General features: G+C 33.3%; 1 protein-coding gene across 1 annotated transcript; it reads left to right on the top strand.

Annotated features, from left to right (window-relative positions):
* Positions 1 to 250: 250 nt before the first annotated feature.
* On the top strand, positions 251 to 22,284 carry LOC120624816 (RNA-binding protein FUS-like). Its single transcript, XM_039891571.1, has 13 exons — positions 251 to 501; positions 940 to 1,114; positions 1,938 to 2,022; positions 2,589 to 2,708; positions 3,384 to 3,540; positions 3,987 to 4,161; positions 4,523 to 4,710; positions 13,142 to 13,302; positions 13,914 to 14,325; positions 17,269 to 17,300; positions 18,744 to 18,883; positions 20,650 to 21,356; positions 21,744 to 22,284. Exons 1-13 carry the CDS (start codon positions 437 to 439, stop codon positions 21,769 to 21,771), a joined length of 2,445 nt encoding a protein of 814 aa, XP_039747505.1. The 5' UTR covers positions 251 to 436; the 3' UTR covers positions 21,772 to 22,284.
* The last annotated feature ends 602 nt before the right edge of the window (positions 22,285 to 22,886 follow it).

A 22,886-nucleotide genomic window follows, 5' to 3' on the forward strand; every position in this document is an offset into this window, starting at 1 on the left:
TAAAATTAAAGTATAATGTACAAAAAATATCCGTGTTAGATATATATGCATGTGTTGTCTGTGCTGCCTTAGGTTAAAGAGCTAACTAGCTAATAACAACTATTTCTTGGTACAAATTCAAAATTAACTTTTCATTAGTTTCACCGATCAATCTCCTTCGTGCCTTCTTCATCTACAAGACATTGGCGAAATACCTTGTGCCCAGTTGGCACAGACAAAAGCCATAAACAAGAATTGAATTGAATTGTGGTGTAATGAACACTTACAGAAATACTTGTAATTTTGTTGTTTCAAATTTGATTCAATCTTTCAATTAGCAAACGACGAAACAATCAATGTAACCTTTTAATCACTGTACATTGTCCAAGTGTATTTACTTCATTTTCCGTAATAAGTAAAACTTAAAAATATTAGGCAAAGTCGATATCCAACAAACATGGCTACATACAGTGACATGAGTTTAGATGATATAATTCAGAAAAAAAAGAGGCAAAACATAAGGTAAGGTTCCTCGAGATATAGAATAAAGTTTGCTTCTTAGCGCTATCATTAAAAAGTTCCAGTGTTGTCATACTAGATAACTTGACATTCTATAGCACTGTGATTTCGGCCTACGCTGGCTGGGTATTACTAATATCTATTTGTATGGAATCACGATGAAACAAACAAAATGTATCAAGATACTTATCGTAAGTGCTCAGATGAACATTTACGTACTGACAAATTACGTATCATACGATATCTAATCAGAAGTCAATATTCATCTCAATACTAGGTACGCTCCACAATACTATACTATAATTTATCTTGTATTTAACAATATATAATAAAATAAATCCATTCTGAAAAATAAATATAGAATGTCAACGAAAGTCTTAATACAAGAGGATTATGTGTGTTTGGTTGCACAAGTTCTTATGATTTCCTATTTGATTACAGGCCTAAGTCAAAGATGAAGACACAAGTCCCGATTAAAAAACAAAATGTGATAGATGCAAGGAATAAGATAATATCTAAAAAACGTACCCATATTGTAGATGCAAGAGAAAAACTAGCAGAGATGGCCAAGCTTAAAGATGCACGGATAAAGTTAGAAGAGTTAAGAGCCAGAAAGGTATATCTGTGTTTTCTATTTAAAAAACTGTGTAATTTATAAGGTTAATTTTATAAATACAATTTATACTTTTAAACTTACCATAAACTATATTCATAGTACTCTACGGAACAAAATATGTATTGTTGAGAGACCAATTTCTTGTATATTGTTCAATAAAAAGTATATTCACATTAAGAAAATAGTGAGTTATCTGTGCATCAGTTTCAGTCTCAGCTGGGGTTTCTCAAAATTTTAATGGGAGGAAAACAACTTAATCACACATTAAAATGAAAGTTTTAATCAATATCACTAGAATCTTAAAATTTCAAAAAAAAATGTTATTCTATTGTTGCAATAATAACAATTTGTTTTTTCTCTTAAATATAATTAATAGTAAGGACTAGCACTTAGCTGTTTTTATTTTCAGTTTACAATAACTCAGTAGATTGAGCCTACAATGGTAGTCAGAGAATTTTCGTTTGATTACTTGATCAATTCATTTATAGAACATTTATAATATTGGCAGGACTGTTAGGGCAGCAGACAAAGATGACTTACTATTATCTTAAACATATTGAACTATAAAACACAAACTTATAATTAATTGTTAAGTTTTGTAAGGTCTGACTGTTTATTAAACCTGTTAAGAACTGGTGTATAAGAAACAATTGTATTGTAAAAGTTCAATTTAATGCAATCATACATTCAAGTTTAGGTTATTAAAATTTCTTGATTACTTATACCATGCATATGTTTTGACTGAAACAGTGAGTGTTTTTCTTCACTCAAATCTATAATATGATCCAAATTAATTTGTTGATTCAATTATTTTACTTTAAAGCAGGGAATGGCAAGATTACCAGATGTTAATTCCCAATATCATCGTAAATACACTCATTACAATCACCCATCTAGAAAAGAAAGAGGTTAGTAACTGTAATCTACTACTATGAAATGATTAGTTTGCTTTTTTATTTATTTTTTGTGTGACAAAACTAACCAATCAATTGAAACTTTATCATTGAACAGTTGGAAACTATTTGCCCTAATTTAATTTAGTACTTTTAAGTACCTGTAAGTTAAATTATGTTTAATCATAATTATTATACAAAGTATAAGTCTATTAAAATCCTGGAGATTCTAAAATTTATAAATTATATACAAAGTATGTTCTTGGTTGGGGTAATATTTATATGGATAGTTTCTGCCAACCAACAATTATAGTGCGAGTAATCACATAAAAAGGAATATGGACAATGTAGTATGAAATAAACAATTATCCAAATTAGGTTCTATGCGTCTGGCAATAACCTGTATTGCAAAAATTAGCATTACATTCAGAACGATACCCCATAAACATTTTTTATAAGGTTGTAAGGTACAAGGCTAGTAAGCGAAAACTAACGCTCAAGTTTGTGTTCTTGGTAATGTCTGATTTTGTTGGACATTAAATATCATATATGAAGATCTAAATGTAGTGTATTATTTTTAGTATTTACAGATTCTTCGAGGCAGGTTGTATCCCAGCCACTAAATGTGAAACCAGTAAGAAGGCAAAACTTTAACAATAGAAAGTTCATGGGAGACAGGTCTATAGAATCCAGAATGCTAGGTGAATGTATAAATTTAACATATGTTTCAATTGTATTCAAACTGATCAATATAGTATAGATAGTGATAGTAGGTAAGGCTTGGGTTTCCATTTCTTGGGGGCTGAGTTCTATCCCAAGCAAAGAGCAACACCTTTAATGATAAAGTAAATCATTGTGAGAAAACCTGCTTGCTTGGGAGTTCTCTACAATGTTCTCAAAGGTGTTTGAAGAACTGTTGAGGTTCCTGGCATGGCATGTTCAAACTTTATTTATTTATTAAGAGCACTCAGAACATAAATATAGCACACGTCAATATTTATAAGTGCAAAGGGGTCATGTTAACATAATTTATTAAAAAATTAATGACTTAAAAATAACTTATGATGATACCATGTCGAAAGAATGAAAGAAGCTCATCATTGTGCTGCATGCACCAGTGGTAGCATACAGCGCTGTTATTCAGTTGGCACCTTGTACCCGGTGACACCTCAGATATGCAACATAAACACATTTTAAATTTTTTAATTCACTAATATACTACGCTAAAGTTAATAGAAGTAACAAGAGAAAACAAACAAAAAAATGAAAAGACAATGTAGTGTTTTGTATTGCTCCTTCATATGAAAACCCTTCATGAGTAAGATTAACTTGAACTTGCCCGTTCTTTTATATTTATAACTGTTTTTTTTTTTTAGCAAAACCTACATTAAAGCCTATAATAAGAACTGTGGAAAATGACATAGAAATTGTTGATGAACCAATGGAAGATAAATACGATATTTCAAGAACAATATCTAATCGAAAAGCAAGTTTACAGCTGAAAATTGTTACTCAAAATAATAATGCATTCAGGTGATATTCTTCTCTGTAATATACATTACTCTCTATAGTATATTCATTTTTTTTAAATAAAAATAAACATAGGCCGGCCTGATCTGTCTTATTAAAGTTTTGATACTAAATATGATATTTATTATTTGTCCAGCTATATTTATTTATAAAGGATTATGTGTGGCCACTTTTTGGAAGAAAATTAAAATGGCGGGCAAAATTTAAGTCCAGTATCCATATTTAAATGATATTTAATAATTATAAGTTAATGATGCAAATTCTGTCTGACGGATCTCTAAAATTGGAACCAGTGCTGTTCTTTTCTGAAAAGGATAAATCTATAAGATCGACGTTTAGACCAGTCAGGTCTAAAAGTTTAGATTTGGGTACAAAAGAATTGAGACAAATATAACATTTATGATAGATTGGTTTCCTTTTTGTGTATCCTGTGAATAATAAAATTATAGGAGTGCAACTATAGCAAAAGAAAAGAGTCCACCAAGACCTCCCTCCATTTTGAAGAAAAGACCAATGGCTGCTTTGCGTAGTGAAAACAAAGTTGAAAAACTAGAGAAACCTGCTACTGAGTTTAGGATTATCGTCAGTAATTTACGTAGCTCTGTTACCGCTGGAGATATTGAGGTATTATGACACCCTTCAATTCTTGTTTTATATCTCTTAAATCTTTTAACTTTATTTTATACCATTTATACCTAACTGATTAAATTTGCAACTTTGGTTTAGATGACAATGCATAGTAGCCAAGTGTCAACATTGTAAATCCAATATGTTGGGCCAATTTTATTTTAATACACATAGGAATGTATAAAAATTGTATAGGTATCAAATGAAAGAATTGGCTGAAAAGATTATTTATGAATTCATAAGACACACCAGCAATTAGTTGAACCTACATTCATAAAAAAATTTAATTATGAGTTAGAATTTCAATTATGTAACCCTTGTTTATAAATAATTGTACTAAATTAATTTTGTTTATTAGGAGCTATTTGGTGATGTTGGTGGCATGGTTGAATCTCGTTTAGTCAGACCCGGGACAGCAGAAGTCATTTATAAAACTCTTGAGGATGCTCAACAGGCTGTAGAGCTGTACCATAATAGACAATTAGACAAACAACCAATGAATTGTTTACTTGTCACACCCCGCACAACAGCTCCCACACATTCAAGGTATATAATATTTCTATTAAAAAGTTATTAATTATACAAAACTTTTACAACTCCAATTATATATTTTTTTCTAATGTAGGGTAATCGTATCTTTTACCGACAGTTATAGACGACACGATATTTTATATAAAAAAACATTATAGTTGAATAGCAATAAAAGTAAGAACCTGTGAAGTTAGTGTTCATGAATAAATTTAAAAAGATTTAGTAAATAATAATTATTTATAATATTTTTAATATGTGGGTAAATCCAAAAGCAACACTGTCACAGGTGTGTTACTACATGGGTGTGCTCAAACTAAACATTTTAAATAACGCCTGTTTTTTGTTTTATACAAATTAATAGAGAACTCGTACTAGAAAGTAGTCTGATTTCCTATTTTATGATTTAAAAGCAGTTATTTCTGCAGTAACTGTGTCTAATAGATAATTTATGTAAACTGTCTATGTCAACACCAATCAACATTGCACACCATAATGAGTGGAACACCAATGAAACTCAAATACAGTATGAAGTGTGAGACACTGAGCCAAGAATATTGTAGAGAGTGGCCCAAGAATATTGTACAGTTTGCCTTGGCACATAATATAAAGCTCAAAATCAAATGATAAAATTTTAGTTGATTTTATGTTGCGTTGACATGGTATAATATAATAATACCATATCAACCAATAATAATTGGTCAAAATACCTTATTTTAGTTTTTAAGGAGTCGATTCCTTATCCATAAATTAAAATTTTTGGGTAAATTGATTTGATTTTTTCTTTTCAGCACCAGTAACAAGCCAGCTTTGTATAGCACAAATTCAAATGTTGAACCGGACATATCAACTTTCCATAAAGTGTTATTCAGTAATTTCTAGCCAAATAAGTTTTAATGGCTGCTCTGATTCGTATTCACTATTTCAGTTTGCGGATTATTAGACCACCGAAATAAGTGTACTGAGTAGTAGAACTTTTCTTAATTAAAAATGCTATAGATCTATTGCATATTCCATTATATTATAATGAACTTTCATTATAACATAATGGAATACGCAGTGTGAACTCAACAATAAATCGCAGGAAAGTTGGTGGCACAACAAATGCCTCTGTAATAACTTGTAACTTTTGTCAAAAAACTATGTGGTCTTTTCGCAGAAACATTAATCTTCTTTACTTTGTTTAAAAAGTTTGTGAAAGTCTGATCACCTGTACTAAATTAACGCTAATGTAGTTATAAAATAAATAAGTTCTTAAAGATTTGTCTTTTATTTAGTCACAATATTTTGATAAAAAAGAACTGACTTTGTTATACAACTAAAAAGCAAGAAATAAATATTTCTACAAAAAGTCTGTGCCATACTAGCAAGGAAAATTACAGTTATTTTCTACATTTTACTTGGCACTGACTTAATAATGTTGTAGAAAATATTTATTTCTTGCTTTTTTGTTATGTAATTAAGTTTCAGAAATTGTCAAAAAAAAATCCTAATCGGTTTATAGATGAGAGTTCTGAAAAAAAAAATTCAACTGAATTGAGATACTCCTCTTTTTTGTAACTCGGTTACAAACTAGATGCGTGAACTGTATATTAAAGCTTGCCGTACAGGTCACGCGTCAAGAAATGAGTAGGTACCACACCTACAAATACCACGGTGTTATACTGCTTTGGTTAAATGTTTTGCTTCTACCACTAGGCTTTGGTTGAGGCTCACATAAACCGGCACATTTTTCACCTATCGATCCCTATCTAATTATGGAATAACAGATCAGTTGGAAACTAGAGAATAATACTTTATAACTGGCTTTGTACTGCCTCTTTGTTCTAGAGGCCAGCATGTTCAATAAAACTAGTATTCCTATATTGATTTGAATGTATAGATCATGGCCCTGAAATTTTTTTTTAAACTTATCGATTCAACTTAGATTATCGTCATATCTTAGTTAAAGTCTTCTAATTCTTTTGAAAAATAGAGTTTAATAAAAAATAAATAAATCAACACTATAGTCGGAAAAATGTAATAGGCCCGTTTTGACATTTGTGCAAGACCATAGAATGTAACTTGGAACGAAACTGAAAGAAACAAAAAAATAAAAATCAATTACATACAGTGTTTTAAAAAATACGTAAATTTTTTTGGGACGTTAAATAATATGAAAGAATATATCGCGAGTATTCTTTTTGCGCTTACTTCATAGTAGCATGCAATTTATAATTGTTGCGAAACGTTCCGAAAACAGTTACGTTCTCAGTCTTTTTTTTTTTATACTAGAGCTGTAACCATTTTTTTACTGAATATCGAAATTAAATATTGTGTAGTTATCTTTACTGCAAAGAATAAGCTTGGTTCTCAAAATGGGTTCTAAATAATGAGTCTGAGATGATGTATCTGACCAAGCGGCACATGACTGAAGCGTCCCCGCGCGCACTGCGCAGTTTTTCGTTCCTTATCTTGTAAAGTTGACTGTGCGCTCGTTTAAGTTTGATATAAATTGTTTACTATTACGTTAACTTTGGCTCTTCTATTTTGGACATTAAATTAAACATAGTGATTTGACTCGATTTTTGTGTTTGTTGTTATATAGTACTAACTCTGTTTCAACATGTTGAAAAGTGGACGTATAATCAACAGCCAGTCACGCGTATTGGTTGTGAAGTTAAAGGAATACTTTGAACGAACGAACACTTTACAATACATAATAATATCAATCAAGTACTGATACAAACTTGAATTGATTTATCGTGAGTATCGAGTACAGAGTCTTATGGTTCCATAACTAGTTACGTCGCGATGACAAATGTCAAAACGGGCCTATTACATTTTTACGACTATAGCGCCAATTCTGTTGTGCACAAATTTTAAAACTAACGAGACTAAAAATTACTGGCTTTCTGTCTCTCATCGTATCATGGCATCGTATTTAGAAATGAACGAACCTATGTCTCTTGTTAAATCATTGTTCTGTAGTGTCGGGACTCGGCTGATACACGAATATTCTGTACTCGATTGTTAAATCGATGTCGTTTTCAATATTTAGGATACTTTTAATGAAAATAAGTCCAAAACAATGAAATTGAACTCTTTTTATATATTAGATGTGCTGTGAATCGAAATTTTTAATTGTGTATAAGCAACATGCATGGTGAGTGATTTAATAATTTTAACAATTGATTTATTTTACATCATGTTAGAACGGCAGGGCCACTTACACTAACTAGATACAACTATATAATTAACACTAAAAGACAAATGAATGGAAGATGACATAAAACACTATACAAGACATGATATTAATATAGTGATACTCTGCAAATATTGAAGTAAAGGTCATTCAATATTCTCAGAGTATCTCAACAATTCACGGAACAATGCTGTCCACTAAGCATTGCTGTCCAAGAGCCAATAATGACAATGAACGCGGTATAGGTGTTAATAGGAAGGGGCAAGAATAATTCGTTTTTTCGTGGACGAAGGTTGTTCTTTTGGGGCACGTAGGTATACAACACAGTTGGTTATGAAGATCAGGAGCATCGAAATCTGCTCGTAAGATTTGGCACATTATTTTGAGTCGGTCGCAAGTCCGTCTGACCTCAGCAGGTCTCTTACATTTTGTACTCTGGGGATAGGAATGCCATACATTTTGCACTTATATGCAAAGGATACTGAACTCTACTTAAAGTCATCATTGAACATTTATCAGTGTTGAACTTCATTTTATTGACTTCACTCCAGTTACATACAGCAGTAAGATCGCGTTGTAACTTGAGGAAAACTATGTTAGAAGTCATTTCAAAAATAAGTTTTAAGTCATCAGCGTAAAATAGACATTTATGTTGTGGCATTTTTTACATATTCCGGAAGATGGTTGATCATGATTAGGAAGGAAAGAAGACTTAAAATATAACCCTGACTTACACCGGAACACGTATTACTTGACTCGTATATCCCGTAACGAACGAACTGCTGACGGTCGCGGAGATAGTCAGGAATTATCTCGGGCTAAAAACATTGAAATACAATGCGTACCTGAAAAAAAACACGAGAATCTAATTAATATCGTCACTGAGATAGGGAAAGTCGTAAAGTGTAAGTTAACAAGCGAGCAAATCTTACCTTGCAGTAGAGTTGCAAAATTACAACGTGAAACAAATCGTCCACGTTCTATTGTAGTTGAATTCGTCTCACCTAGATTGCGAGATGGACTGCTTGCTGCTGTAATAAAATATAACAAAGCTAACTCAGATGATAAATTAAATAGTGAACGGATTGGTATTTCTGGAGTAAAAACGCAGATCTACGTTGCTGAGCACCTGTCTCCTGCTAACAAAATGCTTCATGCTGCTGCGAGAATTAAGGCTAAGCAGATGAATTACAGATTTACTTGGGTCAGAATTTACGGCCGTATATTTGTGCGCAAAGATGAAGAATCATCCTTTATCTGGATAAAAGACAAATAGTTCTTTGGATACAATAATTCAATTTAATTTTAGTTTTAGTACCTATGTCATACCAAGAACTGGTTCCTTTTTAATTTAAAATACGCGTCGTTAAAAATTTATTACTAAAATGTCCGTGGCTTACGTACTAAAACTCACAATTTTTACTCCCAAATTAGCTGTAATAATTATGATATTGTTATACTTGTAGAAACTTGGCTCAATAGCAACATATTGTCGCATGAATTGTTTGATAACAGATATACAGTTTATAGAAGAGAGAGAGAGAAAGTGTTGGATTTCAAAACAAAAAGGATGGTGGTGGTGTTTTAATAGCTGTCTATAATAAATACATATCTAAACGTATGAGTATCTGGGAAAGTGATTGCGAAGATGTTTGGGTAACGCTTGAGATTTGCTCTAAAAAGTGGCAAGTTGTTAAAACATAATATTGCTTTTTGTGCTGTATATCTGCCTCCTCCAGCCGGAGTTCGTTAGAAAGCTACCTTGATAATAGTAATGCTGTCTGCGAACAGAACTTATATACTTGTATATTAGGAGATTTTAACATGATTTATATCAATTGGCCATTACTGAAGGACAATAATGACGATGTATTTACATAAACTTAGTCTAGCTAATGTTATTCCTAATAAATGTAATAAAATTTTAGATTTAGTATTAACAAACATTACATGTAAAGTATATGAATCCAGTAATGCACTAACTGCTATTGACTAATTGCACCCACCTTTGGAAGTGGTTTTGTCCGTAACTGATGATATAAAACTCCCTTTCAAAATCGATATGCCTAAGCCAAACTATCGTAGAGCAGATTATGATGCTATCTGTAAATACCTGCAAAGGCAAAATTGAGAAGACATTTTTAAAGAAATTACTGATTTTGATTCCATGCTCAAAATTTTTTATGACATTTTAAATTGTGCCATTCAAAAATTTGTTTCATTTACTATCAAGCATAAACAAAATAAGTCCCCTCCTTGGTTTGATCGGAATCTGAAAAGAATTTTAAATGAAAAAAAAACGCTATAAGGTGGCGGTATAAGATATACTAAAACCCTAAATACTAAATTGCTCTAAAATTAGTCAGTGATCGAGCTACTCGACTTGCTTCTGTTAAATATAATCGATATGTTAAAGATCTTGAAGTTGGTATTACTAACAATCCTAAATTATTCTGGTCGTTCATGAAGGCTAAGAAAGGAGGAAAAGGAGTGTACCCTGCTCATATGAGTAGTGGTGATATTGACAAAAATGATGGCACGTAAATATGCAACTTATTTGCTAAACAATTTTCTTATAACTCTAATGACGGAAGTTCGGCAGGAGATTCCTCTAAATACTTGGGTCATATACGCAATTATAGGCAATTACTAAGTATACCAACAATAACTTCTGAGAGTGTTTTAGCTTCCATAAAAAGTACACCAACCAGATGGCATCCCACCGTCGTTTATATTATCTTGCGCGTCTTCCCTGGCTTTGCCATTGAGTGTTATCTTTTAGAAATCATTAGTTACGGGAACGTTTCCAAAGGTGTGGAAATCGTACAGGCACTACGCCTGTACATAGGTCTGGAACAGCTACTCTGGTCCAGAACTATAGGCCAATCTCAATACTATCTACATTTGCAAAGATATTTGAATGCATGGTTTGTCCTCTGTTAAAAAATTACATAAAGCAAAATCTTACCGACGAGCAGCATGGATCTGTGGGGTCCACTTGCACTAACCTAGTAACTTTTACCGAAACCCTTGTTAGTGTAGTGGACAAAAATAAGCAAATTGACGTCATATATACGGACTTCAGTAAGCCGTTTGATAGTATTCCTCGTGACATTCTTGTCTCTAAAATGCAGACGATTACAAGAAGATCTCAATAATTTGATTCTTTGGTGTGAAAATAACCAAATGTCATTAAATAAGAAAAAATGTTTTTATGTCAAATTTACAAGAAAATTAAAATGTCTTAGCTACAACTACCATATAAACAAGCACGTATTGGAAAAACTAGAGACAGTTAGAGATCTAGGTGTAATATATGATCAGAAGTTAACATTTATCCCTCAAATAGAAAATGTTGCAAAGCGAGCTTCTAGTATGCTAGGTTTTGTTATGCGAAATGCAAAAGTTTTTAAAAATATTAAAACCAAGAAGCTTCTTTATAACAGTTTGGTAAGAAGTGTTATAGAATATTGTTGTGTGGTATGGCGGCCGCATTACGCAACGCACAATTAAGAATAGAACGTATCCAAAAGAGATTGCTCTGGCATTTGGCTGCAAGTATTGGAAACGGTGACAGAAAATTTTCACAAGGAAAGGCTAACTTTAGAAAAACGCATGGAACTTCTAGACCTGCAGTTTGTTTATAAGATTCTAAACGCTAAAATTGACTGTCCTCAATTACTATCCAGTTTTAGATTTCGGGTACCTGTTAATTATCCCCGTAAACCACTCTCTCCCCCGTTGCGTAGAACTGTTCTTGGTGCCAATTCCCCTGTTCCAAGATTATGTAAGACCCTAAACCACATTAGCAATGAAGTTGATATTTACTCTGACTCGTTGTATAAGTTCAGAGATAAGATATTTTTATAATGGACCAATTGACCCTTATTTGCTGTTACCTTGATTTATTTTTTAGTGTGTGAGATATTTTGTTATTATATTCTCATTCACGATACCTTTTCTTTTCATGATATGGTGTTATTGTATATTTTCGTATGCTGTGTTTACTTTTAAGAAAACATTACACTTCAATAGTATAGTTAAAATTTTAAAAACGGTTGTATTAGTGTAAGTGTTTGTAAGTAAACCTAATAAATAAAATAAAACAGGATGCAGTCCAAGGTGGAATCGCGAAAAGTACTTACCGCAGTAGTTCTGAATCCGTCCCTTACTTAACAAAGGATATCGATTGTTTATGGACAATTGGTTCAACAGTCCCTTGCTCGCTCGCATTCTCAAACGTAACGGTACTGACTGCGTTGTTACCTTACGTGCGTCTAGAAGTTCCCAGATTGGTTACACATGCTCCGCTCAAGCTAGTCGCGAGGCACTCAGGGGACGTATGTGATCTGCCATTGGCCTGCGCAATATATAACTTCGTCCGCCAACTCGTCCCGAGCCATTCAAGCCACACTCGATCCTTGATTACAATCGCGGCATGGGCGGTGTTGATCTGAATGCTCGAGCCGTACCTATTTGCTTGAGCGGAAACGGTGTTCCAAGTGGTATATTAAGCTTTTTAAACGGCTGCTTAATTGTTCCATCCATAACTCACGTGTCCTGTTGGAGTCTTCCCTGAAGACTCGACGAGATCCATGTATCGGTATAAGTAGAAGCTAAGGTACCTGTACAAGGCTTGTGGCAAATTTTTTTGCAATTGTTTATCGTGCATTGCTGAAATGCTTCCTCCGGAACAATAAGCTTGCAGCAGGCTGTATGTTTAGCATAAAAAGACAAGCCGAAATGTGTTATTTTGAGGAATAATTAAATAATTTCTGACGTACGATACCATAGGATGTTTTCATAGATGCGTTGGATCCATGTTGGATCGCTTCAATCTGCACCTCAAGCATATTAAAACAACATTGCCTTCTTTAATGACAAGAAGCTAAGAATACTGTACAAGGTTTCCCAGGACCAGCTGTTTGTATTCTCATTGCCTGGCTATTATAAAAACGAAAAGTCAGTCTATTGGTCACCAGTTTATCGTTCATTCATTCTTCCAGGACGCCATTAACTGTCAATACTCATTCAATAGGTCGTGTTTCCTTTCCGGTGTATCGGCCATTATTTGATATTTTAATAATCGTGCGCGGTAGGTTTCTTTGCATCACAAATTTATGTCGTCTATAAAGTACCTCAGTTTAGGATTAATTCGTTGAAATGGGTGACCGTAAGTATTATATTAATATTATTTTGCAGTACGTACTTCAAAAATATAAGTACATAATTAAAAATTTCAGCTTACGCGTCTGGAGATTATAGCGGTGGTGGAGGTTATCCTGCTCAATATTCTATGCCGCCGCCTTCATTAAGTGCGGGTGATAGCAACTATTCCCCCACGCCACAACAAGGAGGTTATAATCAAAGTAACTATGCTGGACAAAATACTGGGGCTGCTTGGAGCCAACCACCAAGTACCGGAAGTAGGTTGAACATCATTCATATTTATGTAGCTTCTCGTCAATACTAATTCAAAGACCTACCCAAGGATTTCTTGGCTAATTCATGGCGGCGGTATTCTTACACCCCCGGATGTCGTACGAGGCGACCAAGGCTGTTCTACTACTGCCAACATGCATGCATGGTGATTATGTGAAAATCAAGCCTTGGGAGAAGCCTTTAGTCCAGCAATGCACTGAATTAATATAGGCTATTAATTAATATTTGTGAATGGTAATGACCACTGCAGCTACGCTACTGGACATCCTATTAAATTTGGTACTCTGGTACTATTCATTCGTATTCTGTCTGTCTTCTTGACTTAATACTTGAAAATCATTTTCAATACATACTAGCTTTTTCTCTTACAACCTATAATTCTATTATATATTTTAATCCATTCGATTCTGAAATATGTTTCACAATTTTTTTTTCTATATATTTATTTGGTGTTGACAGGATCAGAGAGCCATGAGCCATGTGCATGGCAGTAATAAATAAACATTATACCTAAACAAACTTTGTAAGATATAAATTAAATTTATAGGTATATTTATTTGAAAAACTTTCTGAAAGACATTTTTTTATTGTTGAGGTGCCACTGGAGGAAGCTATGGTGGATCGCAACAACAAGACAGCAGTTATGGTCAAAATTATGGTTCTAACTATGCAAGTGGAGCAGGAGGAGGAGGAGGTGGCGGTGGTAGTGGTGGCGGCGGAGGAGGATATGACCGTAATAATGGCAACAACTACAATGTGAGCAGCAATGACCGTGGAAGCAGCAGTTATGGAAGTAGTGACCGTGGAAGCAGCTATGGCAATAGTGACCGTGGCGGCGGCGGCGGAGGCTATGGGAATGACCGTAGTGGTGGATCAAATTTCGGTGGGGACAGAGGTGGCAGTGGAGGTTATGGTGGCTCAGGAGGGGGTGGGGACAGAGGATATAGAGGAGGAGGTGACCGCTCAGGATACAATAGAGATGGGGGGAATAGAGATGGTGGATATGGGTAAGCATCACTTTATGCTACTTTTATATTGCATAAAAAGCAATAAGGAATTTACAATAAGAATTTTGTTTCTTATAATAACAATAGGACACTTCTGATTTTGAAAATGGTAAAATAAATCACATCACCATATTTTTAGAATTAGAATAATCAAAATATACTATTATATTTTTTGCAAAATGGGATTAGAGATTTATTACATTTGTCATTGAAAATGATGCAGTAATCTAGGTAACACTTTTGGAACATTTTAGGTTTTTTTTTTTATAAATAATTATACTACAACAAATAGTTTAGCCCTAACACTCTTATTTAGCTGACCTTATTAAGTGCTATGAGTCCATATATAGCTCAGAATAAAAGAATATTAAGTTAACAGTTCTGAGAATCTTAATTGCATTTGCATATTACAAGAAACAAGTAATTCTGGAATACAACTTAAAGCATAAAGAAATGTGTTTTCCTGAGATCAATATTTTTATCTTAAAAATATGCAGTGGCTACTGTTGGCACTGCAGTTTCAGCTGTAGTTATATCAAGTCACTGATTATTTTAGTAAAAAGCCTTTTTTGTCCTAGATAGTATTAAATCTATTTTATTTAACACATATTCTTATGTTATATATAAGAAATATAATAAATACAATTTTATTTCAAGATGAATATTCAAATCTTATTATATTTATATTATAATTGGGGTTATAAACTTTACTTAGGTTACTAAGGTATGAAGAGGTATGAAAATTAAAATATGTACTAGCAAGTATTAGTGGTTAATGAGTGGTCACCTAGTAACCTTTCTGACTACCTAGGTAATTAATTATAACTGCACTAACACAAGGTGTAATTAAACTTCTCAAAGACAACTACTTTATACTCTGGATCAACCTCTGTTTTTGAATGTGTTTCTTTGATCAATTTGACTGTATGTCTCCGTTAGGTATCATATTTACTACAATTCATTTACATGAATAAACGCTAAAATTAATCTTAATTATACTGTGGTAATGGTCTATGTTGAGTTAACTACAAAATTTAAATAAAAAGTATCTACTTCAACCATCTGTAATAGCTAATTTTTAAGAATCATAATTGGGGATAAGGACACTCATCAAAAGATATCTGTTAAGGACTATGAAAGCGCATTACTTGAATTTTGTTGATGTTTTATATAAAAAACATGATAAAAAAGCTAGGCAGTGTGCTGGCAAGTTATTTAGTGTTGTAATCATGCATGTGTATTAACCAAATAGAAGTATCAGTCAAAACCCTTTTACATTTTCCTACTACTATTTTGACAGCATGATTATTTATCATCAGGTGAGATGGCATACAAATGTTAACTTGGCATTGTATATTAGGACACTAATAAAATATCTTGAATTATATAAATAAATGCTATGTAAAAAAAATGGTTTGCCACATAAAGATTGCGAGTTGACCAGCTGTCTGCTCGCGATTCGTACTTCTTGTTCTACAACTTTAACTTTCTTGTTTGTAACACCCTACTGAGTATAAAATTAATTTGAAGGTTTTTCGCTTCCTCAAGAGCTATGTATAGTATGCTACAGTAGCCAAACCGTAACTAAAACAAAAGAACTATTACTATAATAAGCCCTCAAACTTGTTATTTGGAAGGTAGTTTGCCTTGAAGGTGATTTAAGGGTGCCAGCTAAGAAAGGAATGTTTACATATACCTATAAATAATGAGGGGTTCAAAGTTGATCATAAGTCAGATTCTATAGTTCCCTAAATAAGACAGCATACACAAATAATCGTTTTTTTTTTTCAAATATTCTTCACTTACACAAATTTCCTGTTTGTAGAAAATTACTTGTCACACAGAAACTAATTTCATGTAGACAAGTCCTCAGTGCATAATGTCAAATAAGAATATTTGCAATTAAACATTTTGATTTCAACTCTATACATTTTGTCTTAATGTTTTTTCTTGGTATATTATTGACTGTCCATGTCATGAAGGACAAAAATACATTATCAGTATGTAATGACTACTTTGAAAATTATTAAGGAACATCTGAATGTACAGACAAACGTAGACTGCGGAAATCATAACCCTTCTGTAGTGGCATAAGCAAAGTAGGTTTCTAGTACATACTTTGTTTCATGGCTGTAAGTTTATGATTTTGTGTTTCTGTTTAAAATCAATTTCATGAAAATCGGACAGTTCCAGTTATCTTTTTTTTTTAAATTACATTTCAGTATTGATTTGGAATATTTTGGTAGTAATAATAATAATTATTATAATTATTGCAATTTAATATTGTGACAATTTCCTGAAACAGTGTTCAAAATTAACAAAATCCCATGAAATGATTAAAGCATATGACATCACAATGTTATGTAATAATTATTGGCATGTAAATAAACGCTATATATATATATATATATATATAGAGATAATTATTTTTATTTTTTTCACAAAAGTTCATCTGAGTGGGTTATAAATAAAATAACTACCTAACTAACTACTAAGTTTAGGCAGGCGTTCCGCTAACGCTAGACTTTTAACCTAACTGCGATGGATTGCAAATAGGTTCGCAATATTTGATATAGATATTGAGAATACATATTTATTGTGTAATAGATACTATTGCATTTTATTATGGGAAACTTATTACGAGCTCCAAATAAATTATTTGATAATTTCAAATCGACGCCATAATTATTGTATACAAAAAAAAACAAATTTAAGCACTTTTTCAGGAATGTTTGTGTGCATGTAACAATGAGATGTGTATAAAAGTGTACTTGACGCCAAATATTGTTCTAAGATTTTCAAGGTATAACGTTACGCAAAAGAAAAGGATTCGGCAAGGAAATGGTCTCTAAATGTGATCTTAGATTCAATCTGCGTGCTTTCATCATACAATGTGCCCCCAGCCTGCCCAGTGTGAACTAAATGGTGTTCTTATTGTTTTAGTGGCGGCGGCAGGGGGGGTGGTTTTAATAAAGGTAAAGCTCCTCGTTACGAGCGAGTGGTGCTGTTGTCATATTTTTAATTTGTTATTTTTTAAGGGCTGCCAAACAACTTATGTTAAAAGTCTTTAAGTGGCATCACTTCATGGCTGTTGACAAATTTTTCTTCTGTCAGTATTTATGTACCGTTTATTTAAATATGTCGATGATATAAAAATGGGATTCTAAATAAGTTTCATTTTTTAATAGGCAGTCAAAAGAGTTTCTATTGTAAAGGAAAAAAATGTAACAAGTTACTTATTTTTAGGGTGATATTTTTGAGTGGTTTTGAATTATTCCCTTTTTCCACGAACTAAATTCAATAACACACGTGTATTCAAAACATCAATTAACAACGCCTAGTGAAGACCAGAACCAGAGTTTAGGTGTTCGAGAACCAAGCAAGTTTATGCAGACAACCACAATAGTTACTGAGCGCTGTTTTATGGACATCCACCACAAGATGTTTACAGGCTTATAACCTCTTATGTGGAAGTCATAAACATTACCAAAAGTGTGCCGTTGGAGAGCTGTCTTCAGAAGCATTTCTACGCGTATTGCAATGTATTGGTTTTGGAGGGATTTATTACTACATGGTACTATGTAAACTTTAAGGGTTGATCAGATGTGACAAATGGTCAAATTTATTATTTATTGCAAACAGGTTAGATTTAATGTTGTATAACAATACGAAGAAAGCGTATAAAGAGAAGTGAGAACACTGTTTTTCATTCTTGTATGTTTGTTGCCATAACAAAACACTATCAAACATTTGTCTTTAATACCTACCTAAATAAACTTAGTGTTTCCAGCAATTCATTTAATTGTGTGCAAATTACGGATTATTATTATAAGTTGGTATAATATGGAGGTAAAATTTTTTGGTGAAATGCGGATATGGTTTTATAAACTTTTAAGTAATTTTATGATGGTATAATTATTGTCAGCAGTCTGGACAAGTGTATATTTTATTACAAAACGCCAACGGTGTCTTAGACATGCACTGAGTATACTGCATTGAGTGTCCAGATTATACAAAATATTTTGGCAGCCCTATGCTTTAAAGAACTTTTCCTGAACATAATTATTATGTATTATAAATGTAAATGTTTTTTGTTGGTCAATTTAAAAACAAATTGAAAACCGTAACGTTAATTATGTGCTCACAATAACAAGTGTTTTGTCGGCGAATGTATCAACCAGAGTTTCGCATACGTCCCATTGAAAATAAGTTGTTGGGTAGTGTTTACATATTGTTGGGATAAAAATAGAATTACAACAAGAATAGTAACTGTTAAAAGGTTATAAGCATAGTGTTATTGTTCAACTATCGATTGTAATTAGTTATTGCGAAGTCGTGGGTATCCTTAAAAAATAGGTACATTTTTAAATGAAAATTTACAATAGTCGTGCAACATTACTAATTCAAGCTTTTTATAGGCGGCGGTGGTTTCGGTGGCGGAGACAGGGATGGAGGTGACATGGTAACCCAAGAAGATACAGTCTTTATTCAAGGCATGAATCCGTCTACGACTGAAGATGAATTGTGTCAACATTTCGGTGCCATAGGAATTATTAAGGTATATCAGATATTAACTAGTTTTTATCACTTTTGCTTTTGCCAGTACACTATTTATGCCTAAGCATGTGCCTTATTACAAAAAAAATATATATATTTGTGGTGAATATATTAAACATGAACTCCAACAATTTCTGGCGTATAACAATATATTAAAATGATGAGTACATTCAATCAAATACAATATCATGTTTAATTAATATCATCAATTTCATTAAAACAAAATAATAATAAAAAAAATAACAAGTCATTCAAAATTATAAGTTTACCCTATAACAAAATATTATTATTACTAAGAAATAAATTTTAAAATGGGATTTATTTTACTAGGTAATGGCGTAAATTTGTTTTATAAATATAACCTAAAATAAACTATGTAAAAAAAACAAATGAATTTAAATCATCCTTTTAGTAAACATTGACATCGTTCCTACTCAATATTTGTCATAATTATAAGATTAGTTATTATAATGCAAAACTTATTTTCTTGTCGTTTTATAGGTTAGGATTTCTAGGGTGGAGTAAAACATTATTTAAGTGCCACTTTTTGAGTGCAGGCTTAAACGTTTAAGAGGCGTTTGTTGGCTATCACTAGACAACAAATTAAAAATAACTTGTAGGGGCTGACTAAGCATTGCGCGGAAGCTACGTCAGGCCGCGCACTGGGTAGCCAGTCCCTACCAACCGGCCGCCAAGCGAACACGCGCTTGTTGAATAAACTGTGGTTAAAAGGTTCGAAGAGTATCTCGGTATCAAAAATCCAAAAGTAGAGTATCCAAATCCCGGTACCACGCTCCAAACAAACAGACAGACTCCCAGCAGAGGTGAACACCCCTACCCCTCACAAACTTACTCTTTAAATAAGAAGCAGTTCTAGGAAATTTGTCCAAGCCCAACCTGTCTGGATTTCTTGTAGTTCTACCATTGAAATCTCTTGCTTTTTTGAATAATTCCATACTATTTTTTGTAAAAACCGCTATCTGAAATATATAAATGCATGGTAGAGTCGAAATTCCCAATTAAAAAAAAACATAATATGTTTTAGTCAAAATTGATACGATACATAAATTATTGTAATCGAACCAATCGATCACATTCTTTATCGTGTTGTTAATGTCAAATTCGCTGTTAATGTCATTATTACATGGTTTTATAATAAATATGTCATAAAAAAGCTATAAACAAGAATCGAATTGAATAAATATGTCATCAGCAAATAATAAAAATTTACCTAAAAAATGTCTGGGAAATCATTGATGTATAATATAAATAACAAGAGGCCAAGAATGCTTCCTTGTGGCACACCATATTTTATAAGCATAATTGGGGCTCTGTAGTTTCTACTATTGTATTTTTCCCTAAGCTTGCTATTTAAACGCATTGTGTTCTATTATTTAAATAGCTTTCTGTCCAAGATAAAGCTTGTCCTTGTGTTTCATAATTTTCTATCTTACAGAGTAATAATTGATGTGATACGAAATCAAAAATTTGACTTGAAAGTTGAACTTAACGAATCTAGGTGCTTGGACACACTTATTATGAGCTCATAACAGGCATGTGAAGTAGATTTGTGTTTTTTGCAACCAAAGTTGAGTCTTCAACATCGCTTGTTTTGAATATTATATCGATATCAATGTACTTTGGCGATAGTTTTCAGCCCTGGAATTGATTCCCTTTTTTAAAAAGAGGCTTTTAACATTTGGGAACCTTCACTGATTTGGAAAATATCCATGTTCAAAAGATAATAAAGCTCCTTGTTCTTTTCAGACCGATAAGAAAACCCAAAGACCTAAAGTGTGGATGTATAAAGACAAAGCTACCGGTCAACCTAAAGGAGAAGCCACCGTCACTTACGAGGACTCTAATGCCGCGTCTTCTGCTATACAGTGGTTCGACGGGAAAGACTTCAATGGGGCTACAATAAAAGTTTCGCTCGCCCAAAGACAGAATACTTGGGGCGGTGGTAAAGGCGGCGGCGGTGGTGGTGGTGGTGGCGGCGGCGGCGGCGGTGGCGGTGGCGGATTCCGTGGCGGTCGTGGAGGCGGCGGACGTGGCGGTGGAGGCGGTGGCGGCGGCGGCGGCGGAGGAGGCGGCGGCGGCAACGGTCCTACGTTCAACCGCGCCGGTGATTGGACTTGCTCCAACCCTAGTTGTGGAAACACCAACTTCTCGTGGCGAAAGGCCTGTAATAGATGTAACGAAGAAAAGCCAGGCGGGGGTGGAGACAGTGGTGGTCCACCGCAGGGTGGTCGCGGCGGTGGAGGTGGGCCTCCAGGCAGGGGTGGCCGTGGCGGCGGAGGTCGCGGAGGCGGCCGCGGAGGTGGCGGCGGCGGAGGCGGTGGGGGCGGCGGATGGGGAGGTGGCGGCGGTGGTGGCCGCCCAGATCGTGGCGGTGACCGCGGTGGAGATCGACGGGGCTCAGGCGGCGGAGGTGGCGGAGATCGTAGCGGCGGCGCCATGAGAGGAGATGGAGGGTGAGTTTTCAATGTAAAACTACTATATGTGCAGTAAAATGGCTGTTGAAAGTACGTTGATTAAAAGATGTGGTTTAAGAAGGTAGAGTAGAAATCAGTTCCGTCTACTATTTAAACTTTTTGCCGATATTTTGTATAATGACATACTTACTTTATATTGCAAAATTACTTTATGATGGTTATGTTTACGCCCCACGATTGCTTTAGTCTCAGCACTAGTGATCAACACCCTTTACAGATTAGGAGAGTGGGTGATGAAATGTACTACTTTTTTAGATTGGATCGGACTTTATTTTTAAGCATTTCTTTATACAGTTTTAACTTTAAAAAATTAAATTATTCATTGAATCGTTTCTTGACTATAATATATATTTTTTGTTTTTTCAGAGGCAGAGACAGGCAGAGACCTTACTAAGTATTTGAATTTGGTGTAAAATTAAGTTTAGTTTAGTCGATCGTTATGACTGGGTTGTATGGGCTTTTTTTTAGCCCTAACAATACATATTACCATCTTCAAATAATTTTTAAATAGCAAATACGCATAGTACATTTCTTTTGTATAATGTAAAATGCTGAATACAAATTTGTAACACCCCTATAGAAACAACTCCCAATGCAATAGTGTTGGATATTCTGGTCATAAAAAACTCGTTGGGAGGGGTGTTAGTAGTGTACCGAGATATTAAATGGGTTTTAATAATAAATCTTATATTTCTTTTTTTTCATATTCAATCAATCTATAACAAATAATTTTTATTCCATTCAGTTTAAATAAAATTATGTTAGGTCATAAGTACAGACGTCGTGTTAGTATCTGTCGAAGGTAGAATTCTTTTAGAAATATTATGTATGTATTGTAATTTTTAAGTAACTATAAGTTATTCGAAACATTGTGTTGACAGAATAAATTTAATGACTAAAAAGGTAACTCTCTTTTCTTTCGAATCTATACTTTAAGACAATTGTAGGTTTTAACACCTTGAAGAACTCATTTGGGGGCAAAGTCCACATACAACTAGTATGTGTACACACACACGGTAGATCATCCTAAAAATCTAACTTTTTGTATGAAACGGAATAGTCTAAAAGACTACTTCACGAGAATCGTCTACTTTTTTTTCTTGTTTTCTCGGATTCAAACACTATAATCACAAAATTTCCCACCTGGGTTTCTAGTCGTAGGCAAAAGTTATTGGTCAGTTAGTCAACTGTCCCATGATTATATTATATACACTAATTTCGGAACATATAAAAATGTAGGTATATAAATAAAATGTTAAAAAAGTTTTTTAAAATAATACTTATTACTTAAAATAAACCTTAAAAATATTAAATTAATATTAATTATTATTATATTATTTATTATTAACCTTAAATATTTAATATTAATATTAAAATATTATTTTTATTATTATTAAATTTTTTAATATTTATTTCGTATTTTTAAATTGTAGTTCTCTCCCAACAAACCACGGCGCTTGAGGTCATCTGTGTGTAAGAAAACATTACCGGCATTATCTTAACTATATA

Source organism: Pararge aegeria, chromosome 6 (assembly GCF_905163445.1).
Source record: "Pararge aegeria chromosome 6, ilParAegt1.1, whole genome shotgun sequence".
In the NCBI taxonomy this organism is placed as follows: Eukaryota; Metazoa; Arthropoda; class Insecta; order Lepidoptera; family Nymphalidae; genus Pararge; species Pararge aegeria.